This window comes from Suncus etruscus, chromosome 3, assembly GCF_024139225.1.
Source record: "Suncus etruscus isolate mSunEtr1 chromosome 3, mSunEtr1.pri.cur, whole genome shotgun sequence".
NCBI lineage: Eukaryota > Metazoa > Chordata > Mammalia > Eulipotyphla > Soricidae > Suncus > Suncus etruscus.
In genome coordinates, this window is record NC_064850.1 from 45,471,050 (window position 1) to 45,492,761 (window position 21,712).

Consider the following 21,712-nt stretch of genomic DNA (forward strand, 5'->3'; position numbering starts at 1 on the left):
CACACCTCCCACAAAGCTGATTGTGCCAGGCCTGGCGTCCCTGATATTTCATCTCAGGAGATCATCTGGGGTTCCTGACATTGACCTGCAGCAAAATGAACTCCCTCCCTCCAGGCTGCTCACAAACCCACCCGCCCCCATGTGCTCATTTTTATCTTCGTTCTCCCTACCTCAGAGCCATGTGTTCTACTCCAGGCTGGCCCATGAGACATGGTGCCCTTAGCTGTCCCCACATACCCAAATCCTACAATCCTGCTTCAGTACCTTTGAGAAACAGAATCACCCACATGAGCAGAGATCCCTGCAGAGGCTGGGAGGGCCCCCACCGTGGCTGGGAGTAACAGCAGGCTGACTGAAATACTGTGTGAGGGTACTGGCTGTTGATACTGGGTGCTGGGTGAGGGTACTGTGTGAGAGTTCTGGTGTTGGCTGAGGTGCTGGTGCTGAGTATGGCAAGGGGAGGAGCCGGAAGGCCCCTTCCAAGGTGTCAGAGGAACTGGGGTGCCTGCGGTAGGGCTGCTTCCTGTTCTGTGAACCAGTCAGGCGGGGTGGGGGGTGAAGGCTCAGGCCCAACTGAGCAGGGGCCCAGGGGTCGGTGCATGCAGGTGCCAATGCTTTCGTCGGAGACAGCGATGGCCTCCCAGGTACTGGGTCTGGGGATGTGCAGTAGGTGGGGAGCTCCTGGGGCCCGCTGAGGAAGGGGTGTGCAGACACTGGGAGCCCTCACTCTTCCTCAGGGTCAGACTCACAGTGGGGACCCCGTGACCCACTTAAGGGTCTCAGCACCCTGTGCCTACTCAAACACGCTGGCAGTGTGGATGGGTGGTTGGGTGGGGACTACAGCCTTACTTTGGGGGACTGATGCCTATCCACGCATTCAGATTCACCCTGGGACTGGAGCAGAGATCCAAGGACAGTGGAGTGGGGCCTCCATCCTTGTGCCTGCAGACTCCCAGTGTCCTTCTGCCCAGGGGGTATCCAGGATAGAGCGACCTTTCTATGACCCATGGGGCCCACTTCCTATCTCTGGCCAGCATGGCCTTTGGGCAAGCATGAAGGAAGGATGTCAAGAGGGGGGCGCAGGGTGCCTGGGGCCAGTTAAGCAGCTGCCTCCTCAATCTCAGCGACACCAGCTGCCCGGAAGCAGAGGATGTGCAGGGCATGGGGCACAGAGACTGTTTCACTCTGCATTCCCCAGCAGCGGGCTGGACTTCACAGTGGGTGATGGACTTCATTAAAGGGTCTCAGCACACTGTGCCTACTTAAAACATGCTGGCACAGGGCCAGATAGATAGCACAGAGGTAGGGCGTTTGCTTAGAATACAGTAGACCCAGGTTCGATTCCCAGCATCCCATATGGTCCTCCAAGCCTGTCAGAAAAGATTTCTGAGAGCAGAGCCAGGAGTAACCCCTGAATGTTGCTGGGTATGACCCAAGAAAAACCCCAAATAAATTAAGTTGTTTGTTTTGTTTTTTTAAAGAAAAGTGGGGGCAGAGTGATAGTGCAGTGGTAGGGCGTTTGCCTTGCACATAGTCGATCCAGGATGAACCTCCATGGATCCGTCCATGGATGGATGGGGTTCCATCCCCAGCGTCCCATATGGTCCCTCAAGCCAGGAGCAATTTCTGAGTGCATAGCCAGGAGTAACCCCTGAGTGTCACCAGGTGCCCCCCCAAAAAAGCATGCTGGCACATGGCTGGCTGGGGTCACCTTGGGTCCAGGGGCTCAGTTGCCTGACCTGGGGTCTTGGGTCCCATGTGCCCAAGATAACCTGGGGGCTCCTGTGACAAACCAGGATGGGCCTCAGGATCCTTGTCCAAGGTGGACAGCAGGTGGGTGAGCTGGGACCCCATGCCAAAGGGGTGGGAATTGGGCAGGGCTCCTGCAGCAAGGGGCGGAGGGAGACACACAGCAGCTGAGCCAGGCCAGGCCAGGCCCCCTCCGCCTGTCCCTGCCTGTGGCTGGAAATAGCCAGGTGGGGGCTGGCAGTGAGATGCAACAGCTGTGAGGCACCCCACCCCACACCCCCGCTCTGGGCCGGTTCCGGGCCATGGAGAGGAGGCGGGCACAGTGTGGCAGCGCCAGCTCTAGCATTTGGGTGCTGGGGACCAGACATGCCTGCAGCCGGGGCAGAAGAGGGCACTGGGGCTGGGGACCCACGAAGCAGGTAGGCAGCTTCACGAAGAGAACAGATGCAAGTCACATGGGACATTCGAGTGGTCAGGACATGACTCTGCCCTCACTGTAGGGACCCAATACTCCTGGACCCACACAGGAGCCCTTGACTCTTCAGGTGCCCCTCTCTGGCCTGGATGAGGCTCGTTAGCACACTGAGGCCATTCGGGTCATGGGGTCCTGGCCCAGAAAGGGGGTGCCAGGAATCCTCCTGTCTGCTGATGGAGAAGTGGCAGCCCCAACATCCTGTCCTGGGGCTGAGTTCTTTTTTGTTTGTTTTTTTGTTTTTTTTTTTTTTGTTTTTTGTTTTGTTTTTGGGTCACACCCGGCAGTGCTCAGGGGTTATTCCTGGCTCCAGGCTCAGAAATTGCTCCTGGCAAGCACGGGGGACCATATGGGGCGCCGGGATTCGAACCGATGACCTCCTGCATGAAAGGCAAATGCCTTACCTCCATGCTATCTCTCCAGCCCCTGTTTGTTTGTTTTTGTTTTTGTTTTTGGGCCACACCTGGTGGTGCTCAGGGGCCACTCCTGGCTGTCTGCTCAGAAATAGCTACTGGCAGGCACGGGGACCACATGGGACACCGGGATTCGAACCAACCACCTTAGGTCCTGGATCGGCTGCTTGCAAGGCAAACGCCGCTGTGCTATCTCTCCAGGCCCCTGGAGCTGAGTTCTAAGGGCAAGTCCTCCTCACTCCTTGGTCTCTACAGGCACCACGGTGGCGGTTCCGGAAACGGGAGGACAGGTCCCACAGTGGCTCAAAGGCTGCCATGCCTAGCCAGGGCCCTAGGCTTGCCCCCCGCCACACCCACGAGACCTACGAGGCCAAGTGTGAGCGGCATCAGGAGGCCAGGGAGAGCCGGCGCTGGCGCCCCAACATGACCACCTGCCGCCTGGCACAGCAGGCCTCACGTGCCTGGCACCGGGAGCAGCTACAGGGTGCCCGGCAGCGCCAGCTCTTCTGTAGGAGGCGCCTGGACCAGCCCGAGGCTGTCACCGATGACAGACAAGGGGTCCATGAGAACACGTTCCTCCAAAAGCAGGTGAGTGTGTCTGGCAAAGCTGGGCCTCCAGGAGGGAGGCTGAGGCCACCATACAAGGCACCACGTTGGGGGGGGGGGGTGTCTGGGAGCAGCTAAGTGGTGACACTGCAGGAGCTCCCATGGCACCGTCATGCCTGCCAGCACCAGCTCCCTGAGAGATCAGCCGCTCCTCAGGTCACTCCAGCACATCACACAAACACACATACTGCCATGCACATGTGAGTATGCATACATGTATACTGAAACAGACAGCCACACATCTGTGTGCATACAGGGGCACATGTCACGGTCTGTGCATGTATGGAGCATACTGTATAGACACATATGGGCATATGTGGACGCACACATGTGTAGTTTTAATGTGACCACATGTGTGTTCACATGAGTGCATGATATACACATACATGTGTGCATTGTTTGCTCATGTTGCATGCATTGTGGACATAGCTTGTGCATGTGTGGGGCACACTGCATGTACACATGCCCTGCAAAGTGAGGGGTGTTCCTGGCATACACAATCAGATTGGGGGACCCATAACAGGGCAGAAAAATCCCTACACTCACCTGTCCTCACTTCCTTCCAGCTGCCTGGCAACAGCTCTGGGGGGCCCCCCACCCAGCATCTACCCCCCACAGGTGTCCTGAGGGATCTGGCCAAACCCCCAAGCCCCCAGACTGAGGTCAAACCTACCCTGGACAACCCCATAAAGCAGCCCACCAAGCTGCACTGTGGTAAGAATAGACATGCTGGAAGTGGGTGGCACCCCAGGGAGTCCCTCCCTTATGCTGCTTATCATCCCCATCTACCTCCACCCTCCATTGCCATGTGCCTCCTTCCCAGGCACCCAGACACTGGTGGAAACAGCAGTTGCCCCAGGCAGGAGCGACGCCAGTCAGCAAACCAAGTGAGCAGCCTCTCCTGGGGCCAATGTACCTGGCCAGGGAGAGTCCAGGAAATAACCTGGACTCAGCCCCACCCATTGACCTCCTCACCCACCTGCTCTGTCCCAGGGAGGGTTTGGAGGTGCCCAAACACAGTTTCCCCGTCACCTGGCCCATCCCATGGAAGGTCTGGGGATGTCCCAGAAGGGCTCACTGTTGTGCCCTGGGGCACCGGCAGGGGTCAGCTACTGTCCTTGTCTTGCAGCTGTGGCGTGGCAGTACTGGATAAGGTAAGAAGATCCCCACCCAGTCCCCACCCATGTCCAGCTCTGGATGCAACAGCAGGACCACTGCCCCAGTGGCTCATTCACACTTTCTCTACAGGAAATTCTGCAGCTCTCTGAGTATCTCAAGGTAAGGCTGGAGTCCCCATCTGACCATCCATCCAGTGTCTGCCAGGATCCCTCTTCTGGGTCCCTCACCAGTGGGTGTCCTCACAGGAGGCACTGCAGAGGGAGCTGGTGCTGAAGCAGAAAATGGTGCTGCTCCAAGACCTGCTAGCTACGCTCGTCCAGGCCTCACAGAGTTCCTGGATGGTGAGAAGGGCTGGACGTGGGGGGAGGGCTGTTCTCGGTTCCCTGTCAGGACTGTTCTTTCTTGTCCATTGTCATCTCTGTCACACACATCCATGGACCATCCCAAGGACACACCGCAGCAGTGCCCTACCCTGACTCCAGTTGTCAGGATGCAGGTGCCCATGACCCCACGCAGCAAGCAGAGGTGGAATAAAGGAGTCACAGCCTCAGGAGACTCCAGCAGTATGGGGGTGACTAATTTTCATGCCTCACTCATCACTGCAGGCCCTGCCCATCCCAGGTGAGCCCTGGGGGGCGTGTCTAGTAGGCAGTGCAGCAACAGGAAGAGTGAAAGGCCTTGGGATGACAGCTCAGAGCATGAGGCCAGAGGGAGGTTGTGGACTATGAATTGTGAGCAGTCAGACCCTCAGGGCAGCCTAAGCAACAGACAAGGTCATTGTGGGTTTGTGTCTCAAAACAAGCTCTCTGCATGGGATCATTCTGGGTCTGTGCCCAAACAAGCCCTCTAGGTGGAGGGAATGGTCATCAGGGACAGCAGAGCAGAGGCTGGATGCACAGTGAAGGGCTGGGCCTTGCCTTTCATGGGGTGTAGGATGACCCGTGGTACAGGAGGAGCCCAGAACCCTGTCCCTCCTCCCACTAACTCCTTCCTGCCACCAGTCCCCACTTCCTGTTTTTCAGTAAAGTGGCCTCAGATTTCCCCTAAACAAGGACCCCCGCCCCCAGGGACCTCCCACCCAGAAAGGGGGTCCCAAATGGTGCTGAGTTAGAGGTTCACAACAGGAACCCCATAACTCACTGGCTGGACCCCTCCAGTCAGCAGCCTCTGGGGAGCCCTCACTGGCCTGGAGCCCCCCAAAAAGGCCAAGTCCAGGCAGTGGCCAGAGCTACCAGGCAGGATCCGAGTGAGGAAAGTGGGTCTAAGTTTGAGCCCTGAGATTGGTAAGTACCCCAGGACTGCTCAGTGGGGTTGTAGGAAGGGAACAGCAGGGGAGGAGCTGAATGAGGGTCAGTGCTGCTGTGAGGGCTCCACTGTGACCACACCAACCCCAAGATCACTGTATCCTGCCTGTGCATTTCCAGTGGGTGTCAGGACAGGGTCACCGCTGGGTTTTCCCAAAACCAGACATGGCAGCATCATTCCCACCAGAGTCTTTCATAGCAGCATGAATGGGGAGAAATGCAGGTGCTAAGGTTGTTAGACAGGACAGCCTAAGTCCATATCCAGTGTCCCTTATGTTCCCCCCAAGACTGCCAGGAGTGAGCCCTGAATGCAGAGACAGGAATAGACCCTTAACAGAACTGGTCCGAAATATCCCCCCAAAAAGGGAAAAAAAGAAACATGAGTGCAGTCACAATGCGAGTCTGGGGGAAGAGGTAGCAGATGGGGTCGGCATGGAGGGGAGATAGGGAGGAGTGTAGAGGGAGACACATATAGACATACATGTGCAATCATGCGTGTACACACATTCTCACACATACACTCACAGTGCCCCGACACTGCTTCCTGTTTTGTCAGTTGATCTTCAGTGAGTGATTGCCAAAGCATGCCTGTATCATGTATACACATGCCTGTATATCTGTGTGTGCCATGTATACACGTTTGTCTGTGTGCCCGTATCAGCGTGTACCATTGTGTACCCATGCTCCAACTCTATGAGCAGAAGGCTTGAGTCCAGGCAGAAGATCTGTCTCTCTTGGACACTTGGAAGCCTCCAGTCCTTGGCAGAGCTGCCAGCAGGCAAGACCGTAGGGGGGCTACTCACCCTCCCGCTGCCCAAGACTGAGGGGACACAGCTAGCCAGTCCTCCTAGGAGAGGGGCCTACACTCCTACCGCTGTGACTGGAGCCAGAATCTCTAAGCAGCCCAGTGAGGCCCAAACTCACCCCACTCCCCACCAGGGGCAGCTCAATGAAGACAAGCTGAAGGGCCGACTGCACACCCTGGAGAGCCAGCTGCGCACATGCACACAGGTGAGCACACGCACGCCATCCCCGGGGAGTCAGGTGAGTACATAGGTGAGCACACACATGAGTACATACATGCCCTGGGTATTCAGGTGAGCACACACATGCTCACATGCCCTGGTAAATCAGCTCTGCACATATACACAGGCAAGCATGCACACACATGCCCTGGGGATTCAGTTCCAGGAGTGCATGCAGGTGAGCACACACATGCACAGGGGAATCAGGTGAGTACACAGGTGAAGCCATGCCACCCAAACCCTGGGGTGTCAGTTCTGCATGCGAGCACACACACGCATACACACAGCTCCACCCCTGCACACAAGAGAGCACACACACCCACACACATGTATGCTGGTGTTCACACGCACACATACAACTCCCTAGAGAGCCAGTTTCATTCCAGACCATTAAGGGCAAAGCGGGCATGGGTGCCAGACAGCCTCTTCTTGAGTCTGGGGACAGGGTTGAGGACACAGGGGCAGGGGTAGGAAGCAGATTTCACCTGGGGAGCACCCAGCTCCCCAAGGGAAGGTCCTGCATCCAGGCATCTTTAGCCAGGGTGATGTCCGGCACACGGCAGCCTTGTGCATGCACCTACATACACAGGTGTGTACATGTGTCCCATGTGTTCCATGTGTGCTTTGCTGGCTGCAGAAAGCCTCCCCATGGGGCCTGAAGAAAGCACTGATGGAACTGGAGGAGCAGAAGAGCAGCTACGAGCAGAAGGCCAGGGAGTCTCTGCAGCGGGTGCTGGAGGAGAAGATGGGGGCTGAACAGCAGCTGGAGAGCGCGCAGGTGAGCAGCAGCGCCGAGCGGGCCCTCGGGGAGGGCCAGAACCCAGCCTGCCCACTCGCAGCTCTGCCCTTTGCCCGCAGCGGTCCTTGGCTCAGGCCAAGCAGCAGTGTGTAGAGTGGAGGGAGCGGTATGAATCCCTGCATAAAGACTGGAGCCACCTGCAGGGCCGCCAGGGGGAGATGGAGCAACAGCTGCAGGCACTGAAATCCAGGATGCAGGTCAGTAGCCAAGGCTGCCAGGGCGGATCACTGTGTCCCATAACACCTGTGGGCAGCTCTCAAGGCAAGGATGCTGAATGCCAGCCCCGAGGGTGCTCTCAAGTCTCCAATCCAAAAGTGGCACCACAGGCCAGCTGCCTGGTGGGCAGGTGTATGAGAAAGGACCCGAGTTCGTCTGCTCACAGATATGGAGCAGCCAGGTCCCTCCACTTTCATATCCTCTGCCCCCCTCTGATAGGGCATGGTGGGGAACTCAGGTCTGCAGAAGGACCGAGGCAAACAAGACCCAGACACCCTAGTCCTTCCAGGTACCTTCCCTGCACCCAGAAGTGGGGCCACCTTCCCTTCTACAGGCCCCACTGCTCCCCTGTGACCTTCACTAGTACCCAGCCATGCCCAATCTAGTGGGCCGCTGAGACGCAAGAGCAGCCCTGGCTATCCCAAATGTCAAACAGGGCACCTGCTGCCTCCTTTGATCTCCAACCCTGCTGTTTCCTGGTCCTACACTGCACAGTAACTGCAGTGAGCCCTTCTTGGGCACTGCCCACGCCCACAACCCCCAGGCATCTGCTGGCCTACATATCCCCAGTACATGGTCCAGGCCACCCCCATCTCCTCCACCTCACTTCAACCCTAAAATGGCCTTTTCAGAACAGGGGAAGCCAGTGGTAATGTTGGTAGGGTGTTAGGACATGTTGATTGGGCCTTGCTGGGCACCTGACAAGGCCCCCAAGCAAGTTAGGACATGACAATGGAATCAAATGATCCTTCCTGCATGGAGCTATCGAGCACTTGGGGGCATAGGCAGGATGGGGCTAGGGTGTGAGTCCTTCCCCCTGCCTGGCAGACCTGGGTGGGTCCTAAGGGTATCCCAGACAGGCACGTGCCCCAAATCTTACTGCCACATTCCCACAGCTGTCTTGTGCAAACCCATTGTCCTGGGTGTCCACCTGTGCCCCAACGTACCCTGATCTGACTCAGTGGCAGAGACCACAGCCACCACCCACTGCACGCAGACTCAGAATCATGCCCAAATACAGAGGAGCCGAGGGGCCAGCTGGGTACCTGTCTCCAGGGACAGGACCATAGAGACCTACCCACACATTTCCAACAGGTTCCCTGAGGATACCATCCTTCCAGCCCCTGCACTCGGAGACAGCGTCCACTCGGCAAGGTCAGACCACTTGCCCCTACAAACTGACACCTGGGGACTTACAGTGAGGACTCACCACTCAGACAAGAGCAGAGGAGGGATGCCTGTGTCCCGGTTCCCCCCCACCCCCCGGGAAGGGCACCAAGTCCAGTAAAGACCATTTGAATCCACAAAAAGCATCTGCATCTTCTATGTATGCAGGGAGACCCTTGCCCAGCCCCACCACTCCCCTCCCTGTTGGGGCACAGAAAATGCGCAGAGCAACAGAATCCCCTGAGGCAGCCTCAACAGGCCAGCTGTGGACAGGTCCATGGGTCCTGACAGGCTCTGCACATACCCACAACCCCCAGGCACCTGTTGGCCCGTGTACCCCCTGTACATAATCCAGGTCAGGTGCTGAAACAGACAGCATTTGCAGACCAGGACCCAAGTGAGCAGGGAATGACCAAGAGAGCAGATGCTGAAAGGGCTCTGCTGCTTCGCAAGGAAGAGGAGAGTGGGGTTGTATGGGGACACCTCTCTGAGAAAATCACATCCCCGAGGTCCCTGGCATGGTATCAGGGGTAACCAGACACACACTGGTCAGCTGAGAACCCCTCTGCAGCCTTGAACGTGTAGTTCCCCTGCACAGATCTTCAGGTACACCTAGATCCTCATGCACTGTCATTCACACGCGCACACACAGCACCACCTGGACCATACATGAACATGCACCATTTGCACACATGTAACACCTCCTGGATCATAAACAGGCATCATCATTCACATGCATACACGGCACCTCCCAGAACATACAGAAACACGTGCCACTCACATGGACACACAACACCTCAGACCACACGACCATGCATCATGCAGTAGCTTCATATAGTGCAGCTCCCAGTTCATATATGAATCCACATTATTCACATACACATACACATACAGCTCATCTCTAGGATCATTCATAAACAGATCACCATTCACACATCTGTCAGCTCATATATGAACATGTGTCCCGTCCAGTCCCACACATGAGCACCTGCTGGCTCCCACACCACACATGCATCCAGGAAGGTATCAGTGCCTGCAGCCATATGTGTGCAGGGGTACATCCCTGTACATGGTTGATCAGCCTCAGCAATAAGCACCTCTCCTGCCCACAGAAGCTGCGGTGCTACCAGAGTAGTTCAGCAGGGACCCCCCCCCCCCACACACACACACACCAGGAGAGCACCTCTGTGCCCTTAGCCAGGGGTGGATATTTTGTGAACACAGTGTGTGAGTAGAGCCAGGACCAGCCCACGGTGGTCAAGTGCAAAAACTGAGAACCAAGTGTGATGAGTTCAAGCACCACCACAGCTGATGCAGCGACTTTTCATCCTGGGTAGAACTGCTGCTAGGCTAGAGCCAGTGACACTCAATGTCAGGGGCTTCATCCAGGAGGTAACCGTGTCAGCCTTGCGCCTGCCCAGCCAGCAGACACAGTGGCCACAGGCTCTCTGTGATGTTGAGGACCACGCTGGCCCTAGCTGCCATCCTAGATGGCGGAGCGTGAAGGGACAACCACCTTGGCAGAGATGGAAGGTTCTGGAACTCCCAATGGTGATTCAAACTGTTACTGCTATGCAAGCAGCTATCAAAAAAGAAAAAGAAAAACTTCACCGGCTCCATTCCTCAAGGCCCAGTTTATTCACCAAAAAAAGAAAGAAAAAAAAAAAATCCACCCTGAGCAGTACAGGCTAAACAAGCCAGGGCCTCCCTCAACCAAGAAGGCCAGGGTAAACAAAGGCACAGGAAAGCCGAGTCCTCCCCTTCTCTGCCCACACCTGCAGGTGGGCGCTTGTACCTCTTTCCCCACTTCCTAATCTGAGCGTGCTGAAGCAGGGCCCAAGAGGGAAAGGCAGGCATTGCTTTCAGCCTGCTGGAGAGGCGCAGAGGACACCGCAGGTTCCTCTCTAGCATCAGAGGACCACGGTGGGGAGCGTGACCACCTCAGACGAGATGCTGAGATCTGCGAAATCGCTCTGGGCTCGCCACCGGGCCCTGAGGTCACTTTCCCAGGCGTCCAGCGCGCCGCTGAGCGCGGGAAGAAGACATTCCGGGACGCTGAAGGAGTAAAGTTGGAGCTGCAGACCCGCGGGCCGCCAGGACAGAAGCGCCGTGAACACACGCAGAGGCGTCAGCGCCAGACATTTGGCCTCGGTGCGGCCCGGGCGGAAGGTGTAAGGCGCGGGGTAGCCCAGCAGGATCCCGAATAAGGCGCACAGGGTCCAGTCGGGGGGCTGCAGGCGGCTGCTGGACACCGCGAGACGTGCTTTTCCTTGCAGGCCCCGCAGGTGCAAGCCCACTTCGGCCACCAGTGCTCCTAAGTCCGGCCACTGGTGCAGGGCGCAAAGCGTGGGGTTTGGCTGCTCGTCTGACACGTCCACCAAGGCCACGCCGTCGCCTTGCACCCGCTCCAGGTGCTGCCCCACGCGCTCGGGGCTGAGCACCAGGCAGTGCTCGCCGAGTTCCAGAACGTGCAGGCGCTGGGTGAAGAGCCCCACGCCCTGGAGCGCCTCCAGGTAGCTTCGCAGCTGGTCCGCGCCCGCCCGGCCGCAGTCGTACAGCAGCGCCGGCTTCAGGCCCAGCGCCACGGCCAGCACCTCCCCGGCCAGGTGCAAGCAGGTGGCCCGCGGGGAGCCCCGGCCCCGTCTTCGGCCCGAGCACAGGCTGCGCCGTGCAGCCGCCACCAGCAGAGGGAGGCTGGGCGCGCTCCCCGGGATGCGAGCACCGCGGCTCCCGGGTTCCTCCATCCGCACGCAGCTCGGAGTCCAGGAATTCCGCTTCGGCCACGCCTCCCAGCGACTGCGCATGCACTCGGACCTGTGACGTCACCCGCCCCCCTCACGCGCCTCTGGTAAAAGCTCAACGAGCGAGTCTCCGCCAACGACGGAAGTGAGTGTGCCCCGAGGCCCGCCCCTTCCGGAAGCCGGAAGCCCCTTGCTGCGTAGGAACTGGGGGGCCTTGAGAGCGGAAGTGAGCGGGAGGAGGCGGGAATTGGCGGGAGTGAGCGGAGGAGGCGGGTCCAGCTGCGAAAGGCGGGGCCCAGGGAAGAAAGAGGAAGTCCTGGATCTGGGAGGAAGCGGGTGGAGGGAGGTGGGACTGGACGGTAGCTGGCGGCGGACGGGGGAAAGAGCGGAAATGAGCTGAACGAGGCGGGTCTGAGCGGAAGTAGGCGGCAGTGGGCGGAAGCGGGAGGATGGATGGTGGGTCGGGCTAGGCCTGGCCTGGCCTACGGAGAAACCTTTACTCGGGGTTGTTCACGTGGGCGGCGATACTGGGGGGGAGGCTGTACACTTCCCATTTCTTTTCACCCAGCATCTACCCCAAGACACTTGCTGCCATGGATCCCCACCTGCCCTGGGAGTAATTGGGTTCCCCAACACGTTGCATGGGAGCTCAACTCGTGTCGGTATGGGGAGGCACCACCAGTTCATTGCAGGCCAGCTTGTCTGGCTTCCTCGCTCCTGTCTTTTGCAAGGCTGCAGCCCTGAAAGGGGAACTGGGTTGGTCAGGGAGCACGTTCTAACTCTTGCCAGTCTCCCATGTCCCAGCAGGGCCTGGGAGGGGTTTCAACCACACCAGAAACATGCCTTAATACAGCTGCAGCTATAGCACAGCTGTGCTGGAGACTCTGGAATAAAGTTCCCGGCTACTCAGCTGGTGCAAAGCTAAAGTTTACTTAATTTCATCTCATTTGAAAACCCAGAGGTTGAGGGGAGACTTTAGATCCCCTCCTTTGTGCCTTTGCTAGAGGAAGCCCCTCTCTGGACCAGGACTTCTGCTGGCATCTCTACCAGCTCCCGACACGTGGGTTTCGCACTGTCCCTCTGATGTGGGATCCTGGGAACACACAGGCGCGCCTTTTAGACTTTGGAATCTCTTACTATTTAGACACCATGGCTGGTTCCTAAGCAACCAGCTGCTCAGTCTGCTCACTTCCTGGGAGGGTCACTCGCTCTACTAGAAGAGCAGGTCAGATCAGGAAGCAAGTGGGGAGGGCGCTGACCTTGCACGCTGGCAAACCGGGTTCCATCCCACAACACCCCAAATGGTTCCCGCACACTGCCCAGTGATTTCAGAGTGCAGTTATCCTTGAGCACCACAAGGTGTGGCCCTGCGGCCTAAAACCCGAGGGGGTGGAGAATTATGCTGGACTGTTTGGGATTCATGTGAGGATAAGGAAGCAGGTGTCTGGGGCAGTGAGGAGGAGGTCTGCAAACTGGACCAATCACCCAGATCGATCTAGAGGTCAGGCGTGTCTGGAATCGGGGTCGACTCCCCATCCAGCACCTCAGCTGCTCCCTCGTCCCATCGCCACGTGAGAGTGGACAGAAAGGTCTGAAGGGTGATTTTTTTTTCCATAAATTAAATCAACATTGAGCCTAAGCAGAGCTGAAGGGTCACAGACAACCAAGGCGCTAGGAAAAGGGCAGCAAAGCTGGTTCGATCCAAATAAAAAAAACCATCTGTATGTACAGTCTCGTCTATAAAAAAAAAAAAAAACAGCAGGAAGCCGGCCTGCCTGGCGAGGGGCAGCAGTCTGGGGCACAGCTGGGGCAGGGGGGCAGCTCAGAGGGCAGGAGGCAAGGAGACTGGGCTACTGCGCAGGCAGCGTGGGGGGCAGCTGCAGGCTGGGAGCAGGTGGCACAGGCTGCCAGCCATCCTGGGTCTGCAGGATGCGGTAGAGCTGCTTCAGCTGGGTTACAATGTTGTCTTTGATGTCTGGGGTGGAGATCTGCAGACGGACGCTGCCACTGTCAAAGGAACGTGTGAAGTCCCCTGAAAACATCTCGTAGATCATGCGGGCCACCACTGGAATGACCTGTCAGGAGGACAAGAAGCAAGGAGGTGTGGCTGGAGGCGGGGTGGAGAGGACTGGAAGGTGGGGCTTGGAGGGAGACCAGGCTGGAGATGGGAACTGCATAGCACAGGTAGGGGGAGTGGGGGTGGAGGTGCTGTCCTGAGACAGGCTGAAGTCCTGGCGTGCAGGCAGACCAGTGATAGGCAAGTGGCCAGTGCACGGAACGGGCTCTGAAACAGGCCCCACTCACCACCCAGAACTGAGACGTTCCTCAGAGAAGCTGAATAGGTGGGGATGGGAACATGGGCTAGGGACCCTGGTGCCTACCTGGACAAGGATGAGCTTCCTGTCTGGGGCCTTCCCGTCTGGCCACTCCTCGCCGAAGCACAGGTGAATCTCGAACGGCGGTTGCTTCTCAATCTGTCCCTTTTGGTGGGCGATGAGCTCTGGGGATTTGGGGGATTTGGGGTCCTGTGAGCATTGGGGCACACGGCTGGGACACAACCACTTGCCACCTATGTTTATCCCATCCAGCTACCAGTGCTAAATCTACAGCCACCAAGATTTGGGCCTGTCCTGGGGCCTTTGACACTGCAGATGAGGCATCCAAGCCGTATAGCAGATCTATTTGTTTTCTACTTATGTACTTAATAGAGGTTCAGAGCCCATCACAGGGTCTGCTAAGGGGTGGTTGCTCTATATTTGGGGTGGCTGGTAGGCTTCCTTCTACCCTGCAGCTGGGGCACCCCAGCCAGCCCTGTATCACAGGTCAGGATCCCATCCAAAAGGGGGACTCACCACTGAGAAAAGTCTCCAGACAGAAGAGCTTGACCTTTTTCTGCCTCTCGATGAGGTTGGGTGCAGCGGGCGAAGGTGCACAGGGCCCAGACCAGTACACTTTGCACTGGCATAAGCGCACAGCATAGATGGCGTGGCCGCTCACCTCCAGGATCAGCCCGCGATCCATGACATCCAGGAGCTTGGTGGTAAACTGCTTCTGCCTCTCGTTGCTGATGTGTTCAGGCCCAGGGAAGCGGACCTGTTCTAGGCTCACGGGCCCAAACAGCTCCTCCTGGTCAGGCATGGGACCCAGATCCCCATAAAAGAGGCGGCAGCCCTGGGGATTGCTGACGGTCATGGCCGGCCCATACTCCTTTCCACGATACTGGAACTTGATATCCAGGTCGGTCACTGTGGGGATAGATGGGTGAACATCTGGCCAGGTCCCCTCTCCCCCACCCAGGGCTGTGCTTGCTAGTGCCCCAGGAAAAGGGCATTCACATGCCCCCGGACAGGGCCTCTGAAGCTGAGAGTTCAAAGTCTAAGTGTGCCACACCCTGAGGTCATATCCCTGTGCTGTTCTGGGACTGACCTGGTGGCTGGTGTCTCGGTGGCTTAAGGAGCAAAGCCAGTGCCAGAACTGGCTTTATGCTAGCGAGGCTCCTTCTGCCAGGTCACACACCTGTCCCACTTGACAAGGGACCATGCACCTACAGGACCCCTCACACATTGGCCAACCTGCCACGTGGCATGAAGGGAAAGTGAGAAAGTTCTTCTAGTGCCCCAAACACTAACTATCCCTGCATCCTGGGTGACCAAATCCCTTCCAGGCACCATGCCTTGTCCCCAGATGCCAGGGCCAAACCTCACCCACCTGCCCGTAGGCATTGCCAGCTGGCTCCTCCCCTGTGACTCTATCTATGCATCTGCCTTGGAGTCTGGGGACCTACTCTAGATAGGGTGGGTGAGGGCAAGGAGTAGGGCTACATACTGGGCAGTGAGCTGATCCACAGTTCTGGAGAGCTGTAGAAGGGTTGCATGGGGGCTGGCGGCACTTCCATCTCCAGGGGCTCCGTCTTGGGCCATGCTGCTTCGGGGCTGCAGTTGCCCACACTGGCTGGGGCCATCGGGGAGCCTAGTAGATGCAAAGGAAGGAGGGTGAGGAGGGAGCAGGCTGGGTTCTGCATCTCCTTACACACACACCATGGCTCTCAGCCTCTGAGCACCACATCCACATGCAGCCTAGGTGACCTGAGCAGAGTTAGATCAGGGTGTCTGCCCCATGCCACAGGGGTCTGAGTCGGACCCAGATGCTCAGAAATCCTCCTCTCGCTACTGTCTCAACACCTGGAAATGAGGCCACACAAAGCAAAAGAGCCACAAATGGTTAGACTGGCCCCGATACACCCTCCCGGACCATAGTTCCCCAACCAAGCCACTTATCTGCCAAGGGGTAGTAAGATGTGAAGGCTCTCACGGGGGTCCTGGTGTAGTGGACATGAATCAGAGGTGCCCAAGACAGAGCCCTAGACCAGTAGGAGCTGAGAGTGGGAAGGGAGGGCTTTCCCTACTCCTGAGAACTTTAAACCACTTGAATAGGGCCCCCAAAAAACACAGGGGTGAGGGTGTTTGCGCATCACCAGAGTACTACCAGGAGTGGTCCCTGAATGCAGAGCCAGTAACCTCTGAATACCTAAGGGTAAGGCTCAAAAACAAACAAACAAACAAACAACAACAACAACAAACCAGGAATTGTTACTTATTCAACATCTTCCCTCAAACTTTAAAGAAAGAAGAAACTTGCTCTGCCTCCTACCCCCGGGGCAGACTTGCCTAGGGCTGCCTCAGCTTTATGGGGGTCCTACCAAAGCTGCCTTCCATGGAAGCAATAGACACAGAGACCCAGAATGTTCCTTCCAGTGAAGAAATGGCAAAGGTCCCCAGGGAAGGTGACATTGCTCCAGGGCAAGAGGAGGGTAGCTTTAGGACCCAGCTTGATGCCTTGACCTGAGCTGTCTAGGGAAGAGCTGGGCCCACCAATAGGCTGCCAAGGGGCCAGAGAGAGAGCATAATGGTAAGGCAGTTGAAAGTGGCCAACCTGGGTTGGATCCCGGACACCAAGTATGGTCCCCTGAGTAATTCCTGAGCACAGAGCTAGGAGAAAGCCCTGAACACAGCTAGGTGCAGACCAGAAACCAAAACAAAACAAACAAAAAAAGGTTGAGGGGCTGGTTCAACAGCACAGTGGTAAGGTGTTTGCCTTGCACAAGGCCAACACAGGAAGGACACGGTTCGAATCCCAGCATCCCATACGGTCTCGGAGCCTGCCAGGGGTGATTTCTGAGTGCAGAGCCAGGAGTAACCCCCTGAGCGCTGCTGGGTGTGATACAAAAACAAAAACAAAAAAACGGTTGGGCAGGGTCAAGCGGCAAGGGTGCAGGAAGAATCTGGTCTGACCATAAGGGACATGAAGGGCCCAAGTCCACTCCCCAGCTGGCCATGTCCTCAGGGGAAATGGCCAGGTGGGGCCCAGATGGGGCAAGAAGCAGTTGGTACAGGGATATGGCCCCTGGCCCCCAACTCCATCCTCCCTTCCACTCTACATAGGACAAGAAGGAGCACCATAGAGGAGCCCAGACCAGAATACCCTGGAGTCTAGAGGTCCTGGGTACATGCCAAGCAGGCCCGGGTATGGTATGACCACACATAACAGGCAGTTGCTTCCAGCAGATGAGGACAGGATGTAGTGGCTACAGGTGCTGAACCAATGCCTGCACAGGATGAACAGTGGCTCATGTCCTCTGAATGTGTCCCGTGCTCATAGGCCACCACAGCTGGGGCTTGCTTGTAACCAGAGCCTGACCCTGCACCCTGCTCACCGCTGATGTTCAGGAAGTGGAAGGTGTCCTGGATGGGAACATGGTGCTGAGACTGATCCAGCTCATCTTCCTCATCCTCCTCGTCTAGCTCATTGTCCTTCTCATCCCAGGGTGCAGATCCGGTGGACCCTGCCCCACAAACCCAACCCCAGGACAGCCAGTTAGCTAGTTCCAGGCCCCACTAAGCTCCCGTGCCCCCCCCCCCCCCGTCAAAAGCCTGGACATGATTCACATAGACAGAGCCCTCTCATAGGGCCCCTGTACCCCTGGAATCACAACTGGGCCTTGAGTGGGATCAGGCACAACTGATAGTGGCCGAATGCCTGGTTTCCTCGCTGCCCTCCCATCCCTCTGACTGCATTTTGTTTTCTCTAACTGAGGGCAGTGGGAACCTGGGAACAACCGGGGGCCCAGTCCAGGACCCAGGCAAATGCTGACTATCCATCCACTCCAGGCACTCAGGATGTATAGATTATGAGCACCAAGTCACATGAGCTGACCTGAGGGACCCACATGACACAGGGCTGAGGGCCACTCCAACCCTTGAATTCTCCCTTCTGAGTCTGAGTCTTAAGGGAGGCTTTTTTCAGGGTCATCTCCCCTCCTCCACCTCCATCCCCCTCATTTATCCCCATCCCCTTCCACCTCCATCCCCTTCCCTCTGCCCCTTTCACTTCCCACACCCCCCTCACCTGGGTTGCCAATGGAGCCCTGTGCTGGGGGAATGTCGCACACCTGGTAGATCTTCACGGGGTTCATGGGCACCTCCTTGGTGCCATCGTACATGAGAGTGAACTCACGGCTCTTGTTGAGTGCACAGCGGAGCTGGGCCTTCCACTTGGCGGGGTCAGGCTCATCCACCCCCTCCTGGTACTTGCCTGTCTCCACAGCCCAGGCCTGCAGGCAGAGGGCACAGTGCATGCTCATGCCACCCCAGATCATGGCTAGCCTCTGCCATGGGCCTCACACAGACGTAGGCTATACCTCACAGATCACACATAGCATCTTATACCACACACCATCACAGGCCATCAACAAACATCACAAGCCATCACACATATCGCAGACCATCACACACCTAATTCAACCCTGGGAGATTGGTCTGGTGCAGGGGTTGCTGCAGGAAATAAACCAAACCATGCTACCAAGCTGTGGAGAAAGAAACACATGTGTTTGGGGGAGCTTTCAACCTCATCAAGCAAGAGAGCTCTACCCACCAAACTAGCCATTCTTTATTAAAAACCTTCAATCCCCAACTTTGGGGGGGGGGGCTGGCAGCTAGTGGTAAACAAAGGCTTATCTTGAGCTAGTTCCATCTAGATGGGTCTCTGACATGGAGAGGAAGAGGGCCAACACTATCACACACTATCACACACATCACAAACCATCACACACCACACACATCATAATACCTTCACAACACCATCATATACATCACAGGCTATAACCTACATCACACATCATACACATACACATACACATAACACACTATCACACAACATCACAACCCTTCACATCACATTCCACATTCCACACATGTCACCATACACAACACGCAGCCTTCCCCTAATGGCCCCATCCAGCCCCCAGGCAGAAAAGGCAGCTCCTGGGTGCAGATGGCACACACATACGCAGACAATATGCACACAGACCATGCATGTAGACCAGACAGAGGCATGAAGCATGAAGGCAAGCAGACTACGCATGCAAACACACAAACATACGCAGACCTTTGGGCCATAACCCACCACCTGTGGACTCGCAGCTTGGGTCTGAAAGCAGCTCAGCTTCACCAAAATGTTCCTGGAGACTCTAGGGGTTGGGTTCAGGGGGTTTGCGGGGGAGGGGGGATAGATGTGGGAGGGGGCTGTAATTTTGAGGACTGAGCTGGGAGACAAGACACTTCTGGGAGCCCAGGGGCCTCCCTTGAATCACTTAGCTAGTGCCACAAGAATGTTGTCCCCTGCACCTGCCAGCCTGCTCCAGGGCCTGGCTCAGCCCCATAGTCTAGTGTATGGGATCCCCACTGCACAATGGAGCCATCCTGAGAGCTGTTTTGCTGGTGGCAATGCTGGAGCCGCACCTTGAAGATGGTATTCTCCTCCTCCTGTTGTGGGCTGTGGCGCGTGGCATGCTTCCATGGGATCTGGAAGCGCTTAGATTCACGATGCAGCCAGATGAGGCCTGGGTACAGGCCACTGTCCACCTGGGCCACCAGCCAGGGCTTCAGGCGCACTCTGCGGGGGTGCAGGGCCATAACCTGAAGGGGTGGGGGCGCTAGAAGCCACCCCAAGAGAGAAACAGTAAGAACAAATGATGCCAGGTGAAAGGAAAAGAAAAGAGGCTGAAAGGGTCTTTGATTCCTGCTCCCAAGCCAGTTTGGACTTATCAGGAGAGTAGATCACATTTCTCCAGCTTAGATCGGAACCGAAAAAATAGAAAGGTGATGTCACCAAGCTGGAACATGCTTCCCTATGAATTGGGGAGGGCTGGAAAGGCAGAGGGGTAGAATAGGAGGGAGTGGGGAGATAGTGAGGGGGCTGGGACAGTAAAGGAGAGGAAGAAGAGGGCAGAGGAGGGATGAGAAGAAAGAGGGAGAAGAGGAAGGAGGAGGAAGGGAATAGAGAGGAGCAGGAAGGGAGAGGAAAAGGGAGAAGAGGTAGGGAGGGTGGGGAAGAAGGGGAGAGGACTGGGACCATAAGAGAGAGGGAGAAAGAGATAAGTAGAGTGATGGAAAGGGGGAAAGGACAGGCAGGTGTGGTGGAGGAGGAGGGACAGAAAAAAGGAGGGCAAAGAAAGGAGAGATGGAGGGGAGGAAGGAGAGAAGAGGAGGAGGGAAGGAAGGGAGGAGGGAGAAGATTAGGAACTGAGGGAAAGAGGATCGGGCTCTTCGCCATAGAGAGGGGCCAGGTGCCCTGGAAGGAGACTGCAACCTGCCCCTGCAGTCAGGACCAGGTAGGAGAAGTAGGAGGTGGGCAGGGCCTCACTTACTTAGACCCGCAGGAAGCTCAGCTGGGCCTCAAGGATCCTTCTTCCTCAGTGCAGCCCCACAGTTCTGCGTGAGAACAGGCAATAGTCACATCCAGGCAACCAGAACAGCTGGGGACCAGCCATGCCCTTGGTAGGGTAGGACCCAAGCCAGTAACTGCTATCCCACTCTGGGGTCCTGGCATGGGCAAAAAAGATGCCTGAGGACTGGCGTGTCTGCACCAACGGTCCCTGGGGGCCAGTGCAGTGCCTACTTCCCAATAGGAAAGCACAGACCCTCGATTCCAGCCTAAGTTACCTGGTCCCCAAGAGACCCAGTCCTGCCTTCAGCCCCAAGGACCCTCAATTGGAGCAGAACTGAGGCTGCTCACAAAGCCTCATGCCTTTGGGACTGGAGCCCCCATCCGAGATCCCCACCTGCGGCCCGGCTGCCCAAGAGCAGAGCCTGTTGGCACCTGTGCTGACCCAGATACCAGCCCTGCAACCGGAGCCTCCCCAGGGAGCCCCAAGTCCAGGCAGCCCCACCCCATCCCTAGCCCTGTGGGCTCAGGGGGGCCCTCAGAGCAGGGACAGGCTCCTTCTCAGGCAAGTTCCAGCCTGCGGGACAGAGAGTGAGGGGCCCAGGGCGGGCTCTGGCACCTCTCTGGATTCGGGGGAGCCCACCGTGGGTGGCCTATCACCTTCCCCCAAGGGGCCCCCTGAGGCCCCCTCACACCTCCCAGAAGGTCTCCCACCCTGCCCTGGCACTGACACTGAATGGGCAGCGATGACCCTGAGCCGATACCTGGTTCCTACAGTCTGGGCCACATCACAGAGAGACTGGGGGGCTCAGGGAGGCATCTTCAGTGGAAAAATGTCTAAGGGGAAGAGTCCCGTTCCATCCCCCCCACCCCAGCTTACAAAGCAGACAAGATGCCCAGGGCACTGTGCCACTAGGGCATTATTTGCTCCCCACAAGTGGATTTACAGGCCTTTCCAAGGGAAAGGAGAAGACACTTACCCCAGAACCCCATGTGGTCATGTGACAGAAACACAAGGGAAGTAGGGGTGGGTGGGCTGGGGAGCTCAAGGGGCAGAGTAGGGCAGGGCAGGGCAGGACCAGTGACTCCCCTTGGTATAAGGAGCAGCAAGGAGCGCCTGCCCCTTTGTTTTCGAAGGAACCAACTTTGTGCCCGTCAGTGGCAGTGGGTGAGCAAAGAGACTGCTGGGAGAAACCAAAGCCATGCACCTTTCAGGCGCCTCCCATCAGTTAGTTGGTTTGCTTTGTTGACAGAGCGGTGCACAGGTCCCTCTCCTGGGTGCTATGTTCGCTCTACAGCTGGGGAAACTGAGGCAAAAAGCGGTAGTGCTCGGGATCCTTCCCTCCTTCCCCAAAGACCAAGATTATTGGCTAAAGCTGA

The 21,712-nt window shown here is 57.0% G+C and overlaps 3 protein-coding genes across 3 annotated transcripts; 1 reads left to right on the forward strand and 2 right to left on the reverse strand.

Annotated features, from left to right (window-relative positions):
• Positions 1-2,949: 2,949 nt before the first annotated feature.
• TRAF3IP3 (TRAF3 interacting protein 3) lies at positions 2,950-10,689 on the forward strand. Its single transcript, XM_049770761.1, has 13 exons — positions 2,950-3,222; positions 3,807-3,954; positions 4,064-4,127; positions 4,370-4,394; positions 4,489-4,518; positions 4,605-4,700; positions 6,603-6,674; positions 7,326-7,466; positions 7,547-7,684; positions 8,825-8,901; positions 9,188-9,341; positions 10,361-10,421; positions 10,652-10,689. Exons 1-13 carry the CDS (start codon positions 2,950-2,952, stop codon positions 10,687-10,689), a joined length of 1,317 nt encoding a protein of 438 aa, XP_049626718.1.
• C3H1orf74 (chromosome 3 C1orf74 homolog) lies at positions 10,663-11,772 on the reverse strand. Its single transcript, XM_049769890.1, has one exon. The coding sequence runs from the start codon at positions 11,672-11,674 to the stop codon at positions 10,781-10,783; it is 894 nt and encodes a 297-aa protein (XP_049625847.1). The 5' UTR covers positions 11,675-11,772; the 3' UTR covers positions 10,663-10,780.
• Positions 11,773-13,213: 1,441 nt separating this feature from the next.
• On the reverse strand, positions 13,214-20,358 carry IRF6 (interferon regulatory factor 6). The gene is made up of 8 exons (XM_049769927.1): positions 20,316-20,358; positions 19,408-19,601; positions 18,017-18,221; positions 17,325-17,453; positions 15,437-15,580; positions 14,464-14,856; positions 13,993-14,111; positions 13,214-13,686 (listed from the first exon to the last, which is right to left on the reverse strand). The coding sequence occupies exons 2-8, from the start codon at positions 19,579-19,581 to the stop codon at positions 13,462-13,464; spliced, it is 1,389 nt and encodes a 462-aa protein (XP_049625884.1). The 5' UTR covers positions 19,582-19,601; positions 20,316-20,358; the 3' UTR covers positions 13,214-13,461.
• Positions 20,359-21,712: the final 1,354 nt, after the last annotated feature.

Excerpts from the sequence above, each read along its gene's own strand:
- TRAF3IP3 (XM_049770761.1), top strand. The coding sequence starts at position 2,950 with ATGCCTAGCCAGGGCCCTAGGCTTGCCCCCCGCCACACCCACGAGACC. Across the intron at positions 4,701-6,602 it reads CCTCACAGAGTTCCTGGATG|GGGCAGCTCAATGAAGACAA; the intron begins GTGAGAAGGGCT and ends ACTCCCCACCAG. Across the intron at positions 8,902-9,187 it reads CTGACACCTGGGGACTTACA|GCACCTGTTGGCCCGTGTAC; the intron begins GTGAGGACTCAC and ends CACAACCCCCAG.
- C3H1orf74 (XM_049769890.1), bottom strand. The coding sequence starts at position 11,674 with ATGCGCAGTCGCTGGGAGGCGTGGCCGAAGCGGAATTCCTGGACTCCG.
- IRF6 (XM_049769927.1), bottom strand. The coding sequence starts at position 19,581 with ATGGCCCTGCACCCCCGCAGAGTGCGCCTGAAGCCCTGGCTGGTGGCC. Across the intron at positions 14,857-15,436 it reads GTGGATCAGCTCACTGCCCA|TGACCGACCTGGATATCAAG; the intron begins GTATGTAGCCCT and ends CTATCCCCACAG. Across the intron at positions 13,687-13,992 it reads GGAAGCTCATCCTTGTCCAG|GTCATTCCAGTGGTGGCCCG; the intron begins GTAGGCACCAGG and ends TCCTCCTGACAG.